The following is a 15,298-nucleotide window of genomic DNA, read 5'->3' on the forward strand; positions in this document are numbered from 1 at the left end:
AAAATATAATTAATTAACAAATTAAGTATCTTCAATTAATCACCTTGATTTGATAAAACATTACTATTTAAGTTGATCAAAAATTAACAAATTTTTAACTTAAAAATATTTTTAAAGAATATCTGAGTAACTAATTGCTTAGAAAAATCTACTTAATTATTATTTCCAAAATATTCTAATTTAAGTTGATCCAAAATAATTTTAAAAAATTGATTTTCAACTTAAATATATTTTCTATGAAAATTCAAATAACTAAGTATCTAGAAGAATCAAATTAGTTATAACTCCTTTATTTAATTAACTACAGAAAAATACATATAGTTTATCTTGAATATTTCATTAAACTAAGTGTGTTTTCTTAAATTAATTTCAATATAATTTGATGAAAAATTAATTTCATGTATTCAAAATTAATTATGTTGCTAATAAATTTTATAGTTATTCAAATAAAACAAATGCACCTTCACAATTGGGGTTAATTGTCTGAGGGAGGGTTGGGTTCAGTATGTCGTACCAACTAGTAATGACCCCTTAATTCTCACACAAGATCCAAAGGAGAGGAATTTAACCTTAATTAAACAATTGTTATTCATTGAATAAACCCAATACTAATTGGATCTAAATAAAATCTATAAAAAGTGACACTTTTATTTTAGCAACCTAGTCCATTATAATTTATAAAAATTTAAATGGGCTCCCCTATATGCAGCTAGGCCCAAAGTAAACATATAGGAACAGACACACACTAATTTGGATAGATCTTATCATGTTACTAGGTTTATACACAGACGAAAGAAGATTATAAAATTTACATGTTACAAATTATTTATTTGACCTATTGACAATTGAACTATTGGTTAAAATCAGATCATTAAATTTGTAAATAAGTTAACCGTGGCAATTTAGATCAAACAATAATAGGTCTTATAAAAGAAAATTTGATAATAAATAATATATAAAATACACACATGCAAAAACTGGACAAATGGATATATGATTTATTTAATTTCAATTAATTAAATAATTAAATTATTTTCAAAAATAAATGAGTAATTATTTTAGAAAAAAAATTAAATTAAATTATATAATTAATTTAAAAATTAAACCTATAAAATTTGAAAGATTAGTTTTTTAACAAACCTAAATATCTATTCAAAAATGCCAACTAACTTTTTAAAATTTATGTTATTTTTAAAAGAAAATAAATTAAATGTCTAATAAAATAAAATGATAAATAAATATCATTTATTTGATTTTAAAATTTAATTTAAATTAAATAACAAAAATTTGAAAGTTAACAAAATATCTAGTTAGATTTTTAAAATTTTCTAGATTATTTTAATTAAAATATATTTTATTTTAAATTTCAAATAAGGTAATTTTATAAAATTAGTTAAATAATGCAAAATATAAAATATCTTACCTTATATTTAAAAATAAGATAAAATAATCAATTTTTTTAAAATAAGATAACTAATTAGGCAAAAAAAAATTAGATTTTATCCATTTTTATGTTTAAAATCTACTAATATCTAAAATTAATTAAAATAAAATTAATTAATTTAATTTTGATAATTAGATTTGAGATTTGAAAAATAAAAAATCTAAATAAAAAATTACACCAAAAATTCGAAATTATTTCCTTGAAAAAATCATGAAAAATTAAAATAACAATGCGAAAAATTGCATTTAGTGCGGATGGTGTGCAGTGCATACCATCCGCGCGCGCATGCATGGGTGCGCAACCGAGAAACCTCAGTAGATGAGGCTGCTAGCAGCCTTTCTGTGCATGGAGTGTAGTTTCAGACAACTCCATGTGTGTGTTTTCTTAAACATGCCTTGTTCGAACACGCGTGACACCCGTGTGTCACGTGGTGTCCGCGTGCGCATGGGGTGCATCCCCATTCCTGACATTTTTCAATTTTTCAAAAATTCATAACTAATTCAAATAAAATCGAAATCAAGTTTCTGTAAAAAAATGAATTGCTTAATTTTTTCCAAACTATCCAAGAAATACAATTCTAGAACGAAACTCCAATTATTTTACGTAAGAATTTCACAAATATGAATCAATCATCAATAAACACATAGATCAACTTGAATAACATCCAAATCACACATACATCATTTTAAATCCATATTTCTTGAAAGTAAATCATTACCATGGCTCTAAGGCTAGTTGCTGGATTATATTTTACCAGGACCTAGATTTACTAACAAGTATGTTTTTAACATCCTAAATATGAATTTCTAAAACCATGAAAATTAAACACATATAAAGTATGAGAAACCTTACTTTGGTTACAACGAAATTAAATTACTCATTCTTCTCAGATCTCTAACCCTTGTTTCTTTCTATCGCAGTGTAAAATCAAGATTTGAGCCCGACACTCCTTCAGTTGTTTGGATTCTTCACAATCTTACACACTATGATTGATGACTAACTTGCTATGGGTGGGCATGCATTGGATCAGTAAAGCTCGAATTTTATTGTAAAGAAAACTATAGAGCTTTGAATTAGAAGTGAGAAAAGAAGAAAAAGTCTCAAAACACTAGTTGTCTAGCAGAATGAAAACTAGGTTTAAAAGCATTAGTTTGATAATGAGACCATTCTTTTCTTTTTATACTAATTCATTTAGGGTTAGGATTGAATTATATGGAATAAAAAAGTGATAAAATAATAGAAAAAATTGGAGTTAATGGCGGACAACTATGTTGGCCCAACACTACTTATATTTTTGCCATTTTTCTCAACTATTTATCAATTATTTCACAAATGCCATATTTTCCAATTCTAATCTTATAAATGCCAAAAATTATTTATTTAATAGTTAAAATTAATTATCAAATAAAATTGTCATTTATATTATTTTTTAATATGACTCCACAAAGTCTCTTAATTAACAAATAAATCCTAAAATCTTATTTCATCATAATCAAGCCATATCTTAGTGAACAATCATAAACTTGACATAGTCTAATTTTAGAATTATAATTAATTAATTAAAATCAATTAACTGAGTCTTCCAATAAGCAGATTTAGAATTTACCAAGTAAATTCTCTAACATATTAATTCCTCTTTGCACTATTATAGATTTGAAATTGCACTCTCAATTATATAAAATACTCTATATGTTCCACGATATAGATACGCTATGAGATTATCCATTTGTTATTATCCTAATAAGCAATGATCCTTTATAGATGATCTACACTAAGTAGGGACAAATTTTACCCTTACACCCTTCAATGCGTTTTATCCTTAAAACACTTAGCTACCTATAAATGATATTCTAGTGAACTAATATAATCACTGAAATGAGTACTCAACCATTTATCTCTATTAATCCAAGCTCGAAGGAAATCATCGTTTGACTTCTATGTCAAGATAAAAGCTGTAGATTTTGTATCAATGATTAGCGCTCCCACTCAATTGAACTACCATGTCCTTAATCTATATGTCACGAGAAGATCCATTGGTGAACTTTAATGAATAGATTGAAGAACATAAATAATGCAACCGAGAAAGAACCTAATCATCTCAGGATTGAGATCCCTTGATCTAAGATCAACTAGGTGATATTAAATTGAATAGATATTACGGTAAGTTTATTATATCTTATTTGAGTTCAATATCCACTACTAAAAAAATAGGTTTTCTTGATATTTTTAAACAGTCGTTTAAAGTATTTCCGTCAATTTCTATAACCGTAGCCTATATGACCGTCATAAAACGGGCAGAATAGGAGACGGTTCAAAACCGTCGCTAATGTGGGTTTCCCGACAGTTTGAAATCATAGCCTATAACGGGATATAGGCAACAATTTATAATCGTGCCCTATACTATAGGCGATAGGACACGGTTTTTAACCGTCGCCTATACCAAGTTATAGGCAAGGGTTTTAAACCATGCCTTATAGGCTGGTAACGTTTTTTAATTTTTGAAGCAATAGTTTTTTTAGTCGTTACATTGGAAAAATAGGGGAAAAAACAAATTTTCTGCAATTCTTTCCCTGCATTAATTTTTAATTTTTTTTTACAAATCTGTATAGTCACAATAATTAAACTAAGGCCATTATCGTCTAAACATGTATAGTCACAATAATTAAACTAACGATAATATCATCTAAATATAATTAAAAATCTATAATTAAATTAACGCTTATTATAATAATCAAAATATATTTAGAAATCTAAATAGTATCGATAAATCGAGATATGTACACACTGACTAACACGACAACTGTTATCGCTCAACTTCTTCTTTCACGTAATGAATTCACCGATCACGCATAATATTTATCTCATCATTAGTGTACAGAGTGGAGAACCTACCATGTCGGGTCAACAATTGTATTTGATATTCTACGGTCATAAAATTTTCAATGAATTTAATGACGTAGTATCCACACTGTTTGTCGTCGGGTTGTCCAGGACAGATAGGAGTCATCCACGGGATTGGTCGATCAGGTCGTCCTATCATTTGGTTATACATGGTGAATGATCTACACAAAAATTAAATTTAATTAGCATATATAAATTTATAAATAAAGAACACACTTACATATTGGGATGTTTGATATAGAACTTACATGGATATGATGAAGTTCAGATCATCCGGTATGTTGTTGTTGCCTGAATCCAAGGACGCCACCGTCTGCGTACTTGGCTGGATGAGTACAAGCATCCAGTGAAACATCTTCCTACACGGACAAATATGTGTAAAAACATTTATATATAATAATAATAAATTTTATGAAGAGTTATAAATACTGAAATTATTTATTTTAAATCTACATATACTGATTATTATAAGGGGCAATAAGCAATTTGTCTGAATTAGTCATCCTAGTCATTCGAGTGACTAGTGCTTGACAACGATTATCAGCCCCTACATCGGTGTAATCGCACCTGGATTCTGAAATTCATATACTCGATTCAGCCCACCAATGTCCAACAATCTTTCTTTCATGTACCTGATAAAAAGTCATAATTAATAGTCGTTGCTGTCAAAATAACATTATCAAGTTTATTGTTAAGAGTTAGAAAATATAATTGCACCAAACTCCTATTGGTTCGGCTCCCAAGTATTCCATGGTGCACAATTCTTGAAGGTCACTTTTAACAAGCCAAATAGAGTCATCTGTGAGCCCAAATAGCTCATTATCAACTTGAAATTGGATTATGGATGACTTAGGCCACCTTCTGACGAAGTTCCAAAAGGTGATGATGGAGGGAGTATGGCGAGGTTGGACATAACGACCATGAACTTTTGCCTTACTCAGCCTCTCAGGGTGTTTTAGAGGCTGTGTCTGAGGACTGAGTAAATCTCCAGAGGATTTTGTGTTTCTCTTCACAGGTTGCTTTTGAAGTTTCTTGGTGGGTGGTTGTGTCTATACATATGAAAAAAATAGTAAAGTTAGCAATGTCATTAATGAATAAACGCAAAAAGTAAACAAATTGAAACAAACCAAATGTTTTCCAACAGGTGTAAGATAGTCATTCAGCCATACTACATAACATTTTACAGCTTGGCCTACTGTCGTCACTGAATCATTGGCTATGGGACACAAGAGCAATGCATTTTCCACATTGGCTTCTTTGATAAATACCCGACAATAATCTTTGTGTAGGTATTTATCCATGTTAATGGAAAACTTTCCATCTTTCAGATATTTCTCCTTGACAATGTGGCTCGAAGCAACCTTCAGTACCATCCCACTAGGCTCCAACAGATAATACATCCAACATGGTAAGGTCTGTAAATCCAAAATAAACAAGCAACAATTCAATTGGTAAGTTGACCATATTTATAATTTTTCATTAGAATAATTCATAAAGAATGACTGCTAGAATTAGAAGTTGGAGCTCCAAGAATCTCTCATTTGCTGGGAGAATCACTTTAATTAACTTACTCTTGATTGCTATACAGGCCTATTGGAGTCAAATGATGATTCTCCCAAAGAAAGTCTAGAGAACCATTGAAGCCATCTGTAGGGCTTTTCTTTTGAATGGTCATGCTATGTTCCAAGGTCCAGGCTCTGTTGCTTGGAATAGCATATGTCAACCCAAGGCATCTGGTTGGTTGGGAATCAAGAATTTAGAAGTCTGGAACAAAGCTGCAATATGTAAGTACATTTGGGCTATTTCAAATAAGCAGGAGAGCTTATGGCTTAGATGGGTTCATAGTGTATATATTAAAAACCAAGATTAGTGGGACTACTCTTCTTCAATACACTCTACCTGGTATTGGAAGAAGATGGTAGCCCTCAAAGATCAACTCAGAAGTATGATGGATCCTGCTGCTTTTCAGAAGATGAAATACACCATCTCAACAGGTTATGATTTGCTTCTGCCCCCCACAACTCGAATGAACTGGTGTAAGGAAGTTTGGTCAAGACTCAACATTCCCAAACATAATGTTATAGCTTGGTTGGCCATGCTTAATAGGTTGAAAACACTGGACAGACTGTTGCGGTTTGGTGTTCAGGTTACTAGTGTGTGTTGTTTGTGCAATCTACAGATGGAAACATGCCAGCACTTATTCTTTGAATGCTCAGTTGCTGGCCAGTGTTTGCTGGAAGTGATGAAATGGCTGGGATGGCACGCCAAAACCAGCAATCTCCAGCAGCTCCTCAGGTTGATTGGGAGATCCAAGCTGTCAAAGTTTAAGAAAGATACTCTTGCTGCTGCTACAATAGGTCTGGTGTACAGCCTATGGAGAACTCGAAATGATGTAATTTGGCAAAAATCAAGTGTTAACCCGTATCGAATAATAGAAGAAACAAAGTGGACAATCAAGTCTTAGATTGAAAGAGTATTGCCCAAAAAGATTAAGAGCAATGATAGAATTTGGTTTTTTGCATTGTAGACATTATACAAAAACTGTGGCTAGAAAAGTTTATACAATTGTAAATAGATCTCGGCCCTCTTTGGGTGCGCATAGGATGTAAAAAATTCGTTTTATGCAATACAATTCATTGATTTATCAAAAAAAAAAAAAATAATTCATAAAATAACATCAAGATTACCTCTTCTGAACTATAACCAGTAGGTGGCGTTGCTGCTGCTGGATCAATTTTCTCTTTAAAATGCAGTGATGATGGAGTAGAGACATTGTCAGCATCCGACAGTTGTGCTATGGGATCTGGTGCAGAGTAGACATTGGCAGGACCTGGTGGTTGTGCTACTGAATCAGAGGCAATGTCAACATGGGGTTGTTCATTTAATGCTCCTCCAACACCGAAACCAGACGAAACGCTTTTATGCTGGGAACTTATAAGATAAATGAGCTCATCCACTTTATCCTGTAGTTTTTTGTTGCTTTCCTCTGTCTTACGCACGCATATCTCCAAATCAGATGATGCCTAGTTCGACCCATCATCGTTTTTCCTTTTAGGGCGTGGTGTGTTGAAATTTTTGGTTTGGGTTACATCAAAAACCATGGCTCAAACCCGGCCACCATTCTCATCTGTCCCGAGTGCCATGTGAAGCATAACATTAAATACAAATGAAATTTAACTTTAGACTTACAATCCGTTTAACTTTTTCTGCAGTTGGGCCCTCCACCTCGCCTTTCGTGTTCATGTGACATCTTTTCTAGATTTTAGATCTAGCAAATTCAGTAATTTAGTGGCCGACCTCTTCCATCTGTTCTTGAACCATCCTTACACCACCTCGTCCAGTATGATAGTTGTAAATATTACAAGCCCTACTCTTTTGGGCCTTCTTCCTCTTCACCTCAAATTCTAGACTTAATCTCGAGGCCATAGACTCTCTCCATTCTTGCAAATCAATTAATATTTTCATAAAGTTTGGGTGGCTTCTCGAGAAGATGGGGAGCCACATCTTTGAATGTAAAAATACCTTTTGTTAGGGTATTTTCCCAATCTTTCCACCTATCTCATCCTTTAGAAATTATTAATTTCTTATCTGAATGTGGCCTACTACATTGACAATAGTAATTATAAGTACAGATTATAATCAATAGTAAAGAACTTGAATAATAGAATTAATTTTACCTTTATGTGTTCCCATAATTGGTTTTTAAGTTCCTGACTCACTCTACGCCACGAAATGTCTCAAAGTGGAATATTAGTTCACACCCATGCTCCAATTCGGGTAAGTTTTGCCGTCGCTCCCTTTCCCAGTTTTGTCCCTAGGTGTTGTACTCAACCTCTAACTTTTTTCCCGTGCTAACTATTTTTGTTATATCATTACGTTTGCTTCTCCTGCAAGTATTTTTCTGTGTTGGTTGTTCAGGATCACCACTACCTTCTTCCATGGATGATTATTCAGGATCAACACTAGATCCTTCTGGCACGGATGGACCATCATCACCATCATAATATAACCACGCACTCCACTCATCATTCCTACCTTATTCCATGATATAAAATCCTACACAAATTTAAAATTATACATGAGAATATACAAAAATATGGAAATTAATAGCTAATGTAAATATATTAAAAAGACAAATACGTGTTTGCTATATGACTCATGTGTTAATATATTTGTTCAACCATAATCCTTCACTATCATAATAAGATGATATGATATCGTCCCCAACAGTGACATCAATAGGTGGTGGGGTGATTTGATAAATTTGGTCACTAAGCATGAGATCATTGCCATTAGACTCTTCATTATCATAATCTTTTGGTTGTGTCGTCAAGACAACTGACTAGCGTGCATCTAATGGATCGCTCATGTAAAACACTAGACTGGCTTGGGACGCTATTATAAACCTATTGGACTTGTGTCCGATTTGATTCAAGTCCACCAACATGAATCCAAATTCATCATCTTTAACCCCATTATCACTCCTAACCCAATCACAAAGAAAAACAGGGATTCGAAAACTACAGTAATCTAATTCCCAAATTTCATGAATTAAACCGTAAAAAGACATGTCACATTCAATAGGATTTTTGTCTTTTGAACTAGATATTTGGAAAGTCTTAGCAACAATCATAACACCGCTATTTTGTGTTTTTCTAGATTTATCATGGGTTTGGGTGCAAAATTGAGTACTATTTATATAGTCTGATGGGTACTTAAGTATATCACACAAAGGACCTCGTGATATGCAAAGTAGAATGTTGGATACATTACCCAGAGATTCACACATTTCTTCATATACCTATGAACATACAAGCTGATTAGTGAGTCAAGGTAAATCAACATATGATGCGTAACAAAACAGTAATGTTAATAGCACCTTATTTTTGAACCATGTACTGAAATTTCAATAATGTTCATCTTGTACCCATTTTTGATTCCGTGCCTTACTCGAATTAGTAGTCTTGATCCAATTAAAATGTTCCCTTCAAGTATTTGATGGATTAATTTTAGTTTCAATTGATATTATTAGTATTTTTTAGCAATAAAAAATTAACATAAACTTACTTAATGTACGGTTGGACCACATCAGTATTTTGCAACACAAGTCGGTGCGCTTCTTCACAATTAGCTTGGCTCATACCACAAATAGAAAAACCCCTACCCCCTTCTTATTTCCCTATCGACCCGAGTAGAGCGTGAGCCAACAGTGGTAACCTTTGACAAGTAGTATGAGAAGAATTCAATCGTCTCTTCAACGATGTATGATTCAACAATACAACCCTCAGGCCTACTTCTATTTCTGACATAACCCTTCAAGATTTTCATGTATCGTTCGAATGGGTACATCCATCTCAAGTACAAAGGTCCACATAACTTCACCTCTCTCACTAAATGCACTGTTAGGTGAACCATTATGTCGAAAAAGGAAGGCGAGAAAAATTGTTCCAAATAACACAAAACTTCTGTAAGTTCTAACTTGAGATTTTGTAACTTAGTCACATCAACCACTTTACAACAAAGCGATTTGAAGAACAAACACAATCTCGTAATTGCATATCTAACTTTCTTTGGCAATACAGAACGAACTCACTGGTACAATATGTTGAATCAATATATGATGATCGTGAGATTTCAGACCACTCAAAATTAATTTGTTCATATCTACCCAATCAGAGAAATTTGAGGAGTACCCTTCAGGTACTTTCACCTGGGCGATAGAACCACACAAAGATTATTTTCTACTTTAGTTAGAGCATGACAAACTGGTGGTAAGAACGTTCGTCGACCAACAACTTGTGGGTGTAAATTGGCCCGAATCCCTAACTCTTTCAAATCTAGGTGGGATTTGACTCCATCTTTGCTACGCCCAGGAATATTGAACAAGGTATTAAGCAAGCTGTTTAACACATTTTTCTTGATGTGCATCACATCAAGGTTATGATGTATCAACAAATGCTTCCAATAATCGAGCTCAAAAAATATTTACTTCTTCTCCCATGGCCCTTGAGGTTCATTTGCAATAACGTCACTTTTCTCACGGCGCCCTTTTCTTTTCTTTGGATTTTTTTTCGCTTTCCAAGGTGAAATTGAACTTTATTCAACTTTCTAACACTTGTTCCCCTTGCAAAGGTGGCAGTGGCAATTCAAATTCTTGCTTACTGTCAAATGTTTTTCTCTAAGTCCAAAACACATGTTCTCTTGGCAAAAACCTTCGGTGTCCCATATAACACATTTTCTTCATTCTCTCCTCACAAATAGGACATGTTTTGTACCCTTTCACACTGTATCCAGAAAGATTTTTGAAAGTTGGAAAATCATTAATGGTCCACAGTAATATGGCTTTAAGATTGACCTCTACTTTCCTAAAGACATCAAATGTAGGAAAACCCTCATACCACAGTTGACTCAAATCATCAACTAGAGAGGCTAAGTACACATTAATGTCATTACCAGGTTTTGAAGGACCTGATATCAATAGTGTAAGCTTAGTCAACTTCCTCTTCATTACCAACCAAGGTGGCAATTTATACATCACAAGCAAAACTGGCCAGTAACTATACTTACTGCTAAGGCTGGTATGTGGATTGATTCTGTCCGCAGAAAGACAAAGACAGATATTCCTAGGTTCATTGCCAAATTCAGGCCACCTAGCATCAATTGATTTCCAAGCGGGTGAGTCAGTTGGATGTCTCATCTTACCATCTAACTTTCTATCGCTGGCATGCCAGATCAAATTTTTCGCATGATTGACATTTTGAAAGAACCAAACCAAACGAGGTATTGGTAGTAAGTACCATAATACTTTTGCAGGGACACCAACCTTTACCTCGTTGGAATTCTTTTTCTATTGCCACCTAGACTCACCACAAGTGGGACACGATATTGCATCCACAAACATCTTACGGTATAGGATGCAATCATTAGAACATGCATGTATTTTTTCATATTGCATGCCTAAGAAAGAAAATGTATTCTTTGCCTCATGGAAAGAAGAAGGCACCACATTACCTTCCGGTAATAACTCTACTAAGAAAGTTAGTAAATCCGTAAAACTCTTATCACTCCACCTGTGTTTGGCTTTTATATTGTATAATCTAATAAGTGTCAACAACTTAGTAAACCTATTATAGTTAGGGTAAATAGGCTTTTCGTCATCCTCTACAAAACTTTGAAATTTCAAAGGATCGACATTTAATTCAAATTCTGCATCTCCAATCATTTCTCGAATGTGATCATCCTCATAGTCCAAATTAACACCCTTAACCTTGTTAGACTTAGACGTTCCCTCGCCCGGAACTCTATTCTTTTTCCTGTGGTAAACTTAAATCTTATAACTCTTGTCTATTCCATTATAAATAAATGCTTCTTTATCCTAGTAATGTCCACACGCTCCATGTTACCACATTTAAGACAAGGACAAAGAACCAAATTAGGATTTTTGGCATACTTCTTACAAAAGTCCAAGAAATGGTCAACACCTTCACTATACTCCGCTGATAATCTATTCTCAGTCATCCAATTTCTATCTATTTCGAAACTTCTAAAAGAAAACTTTATTCAATTATTTGTTTAAATATGTGTAGTAAACAATCAGTTAAACTAATTACCACACACATATATATTTTATTGAATTTTATGCATTTTAGTGAAATTTATCCTAATTCGATCTAGCAAAATTTTGGCAGCATAACGACTGTAATCAGACATTCTCGAAAATTAAAAACATGAAAAAAATAACTTATAAACACATAAAACAATACAATAAAAATAATATAACATTAACAATACAAAATTATCCACCTATCTCACTGCAGCACAGGTATTCGTAGAACCTACTTCACTATGGATGAATATTTAAGATACTCAAATGCTTCTAACATGCATATTCCACCCATCCGATAGCAATACAATTAATCGCAGTATCTACTTCACTACGAATGAATATCTAACAAATTCAAACTCCACTAAACAAAGAATTATAAAGTTTTAGAGATTATACATTTCTCCAATAAATAGAGTTACATATTGCGCAATCTTCAATCAACACAAAGAACCTAAAAATTATAAAATATTTAAAATATTAAATTAAAAGCTTCCATTTATAAACTCATGAAATTAAAATAAAAGTAAATAAAATTTTAATCTTACAAAATATAACACAACATCACAACAATAAACCTAACATACTTACAAAACACATTATGAACTATTCCTAAAAAATAAAAAAAAAATATTAAATAAAAATTAAAGAAAAAGGTAAAGAGCTTAACATCATTTACTCATTAGACCCCGCAAAAAAAATGTCATTACCATTAATTTTCCTATGGTTCCTCCACTAACTCTTTAAATCTTTCCTTCTATTTCACTTTCTTATTAATTTATTCTCTTTTTTGTTTATTTAGAGAATAGTATATATAATTTATCTTGTGACTTGATTTTCTTAGGATACCAAAACTAATTCCTATATACGGTTTGGGATTGAATATACACTAACATTAATAAAATAAATTTCATACTCCCAAATATCACATTATAATAGCATGTAAATCATAATCCAATCGAGGCACATTAATAAAATAAATTTCATACTCCCAAATATCACATTATAATAGCATGTAAATCATAATCCAATCGAGGCACACATAATTTATGATCAATTTTCTACTTAAAAAGAAAATAGAGACTTTAGAGGTTTGATCCTTATCATCACTAATAAATGTATATATGTATTGAAATTAAAAAATTTCAAATGGTACCTGTACAAATAAATACATCCATAAAATTATAAATTAATAATTAATTAAATAATTAAATAAAACTAATTAAACTTAAACTTAATGCATAAAAAATAATTAATTTTGAACTAAATTTTATTTTACCTAATAATAATTTATAATTATAACTAACACATATCAAAAACATTTCTATTCAAAAAACTTTTCTCCAAATATTGTTTACATACACATTAAATCTTCTACAACAACAACTAATTTTATAACACATTATATTTTTAAAACATATCAAATTTTTACACATTAACTTTATACAATAACAACTAACTTTAAATTAAAAATTTTATTTTTTCCTAAATATTTCTATAAATAAATATATATATTTAACTTTTTAAAAAATAAATTTATATACAAATAAATAGATTTATAAATAAATAAATATATATTTAGATTATAAATAAATAAATCTTAATTTACACCTTCTTTTAGAAGACTGGCGGTGGTGGTCGTGGTGCTCCGACGTCTCCGTAGTGGGGAGGGAGATCGTGCGGTGGTGCTCCGAAGTTCTTGTGGTGGGTGGTGCTGATGGTGTTAGCTCGAGCAAGAGAGAGAGAGAGAGGGAGGAAGAAGGCGCTTTGATGGAGCACGAAAGTCCGAGAGATGGATGGACCGATGGACATGCAATGGGGTTGAGAGGGCCGGAGATGTGGTAATTTCGGGAGGGCTAGATATGTGGTGATTTCTAAAGGGCCGGAGATGGGGTTAGAGGGAGTTGGAGGCGCATAAATGGGGTTAGAGGGAGTTCGGCTCCTATAGGGTTGTGGGAATAGAAGGGGGAAAATATATGCAATACATTGGATTTTTAGTGGGCCTTTACCCGACGGTTTAAAATCGTTGGGTGTAATTTTGAATATTTTTTTTTTCATTTTTCCTAAAAAACATCGCCAATTTTTTTGGCACAGTTATAAATGGTCGGGATACCAATTTTTCCTGACAGTTTTAAATAGTTTTCTAATTATTTTAACGACGGTCCCCGAAAAAAATCATTTTTGGGACCGTCATAAATTCATTATTTTATAGTAATGATCGACCCCTTTCGATGCATACTCCATACATCCAACCCAAGCTTACTTTAACTGACGCCCTGAACAGGACATATCACTTATCCAAGGTGCAAGTAAACTACATTATAGATTATCCTACTGATAAATCGTAGGAATATGTTCAATCACACAATCTTGATTACTTTCGACTGTGTTGACAACACAATAAACAAGAATATCAATGTGATAAGAATTTTGATGAGTTTATAAATCAAATAAACAAATAAATGATCATATGAACCAAATAACACATTCAATAAGTAATAAAAATAAATCTCTTTCTTTATATATAAATTAATAGAAAAGATTACATTGATATAGAGTTTTATTTAAGGGACAAAGCCCAATAGAGCCCTATTTTCCTTTAATTTTAAGGGTATTTTCAGTCCTAATTTGAGTTTTTAATTTTAGCTGTCAGGTCTACCAACCCGTCAAGAGCTGGAATTGGATAATCCTCCTCCTGATTTGGCCATTAATTGCTATCCTCTTTCCCATCATTGGTGCTTGAGTGTACTTCGGATGGAAAGAACTCTTTGGATTCCCCTCTTTCTTAGCATTTTTTAGGTTTGTCTATTTAAGAACTGAGTTTCAAATAGATTTGCTTACTTTATTTGTGTATTCTCACCAATTGTCTCTTATAATTCATGTTTTGCAAAGAATGGTAGACTTAGCTCATTCTTTATCTATAGTCCTCTATCTCACTGATACAGAAAACACAAATTACTCCCTCATTGACTACGCTGATCCCAATGAGGGACTTCTACTAGCTCTATTATATTCCATCTTATGGCTACCATGTACACCACCATAACTTTTAACCATAATGCCCTAAAGAATTTTTTCGAAAAATACTAGAAGGGATGATTTCCAATTAGGGTCAAAGAAAGGTCCCCAAATCCAACCTTGGTTGCCTTCAACTGCGACAGGGACAAGCGAAGAGCTATTATTAACCAAGCATGGATTTTTGATAAATGTCGAGTCTTGCTTGAAATTCTTGACCAAACACTGTTCTTTATCTTGAATCCATGCGGAAAATCCCAGTTTGGGTTCAAATACACAATATACCTTTCTCCCATAGGTCTATATCCTTGGCTAAACTAATTTGTCATATTGTT

The 15,298-nt window shown here is 32.5% G+C and overlaps 1 protein-coding gene across 1 annotated transcript; it reads left to right on the forward strand.

Annotated features, from left to right (window-relative positions):
• The first annotated feature begins 6,260 nt into the window (after nucleotides 1–6,260).
• LOC115717599 (uncharacterized) lies at nucleotides 6,261–6,809 on the forward strand. The gene has a single exon (XM_030646583.2). It carries the CDS (start codon nucleotides 6,261–6,263, stop codon nucleotides 6,807–6,809), a length of 549 nt encoding a protein of 182 aa, XP_030502443.2.
• Nucleotides 6,810–15,298: the final 8,489 nt, after the last annotated feature.

This window comes from Cannabis sativa, chromosome 5 (genome assembly GCF_029168945.1).
Source record: "Cannabis sativa cultivar Pink pepper isolate KNU-18-1 chromosome 5, ASM2916894v1, whole genome shotgun sequence".
In the NCBI taxonomy this organism is placed as follows: Eukaryota; Viridiplantae; Streptophyta; class Magnoliopsida; order Rosales; family Cannabaceae; genus Cannabis; species Cannabis sativa.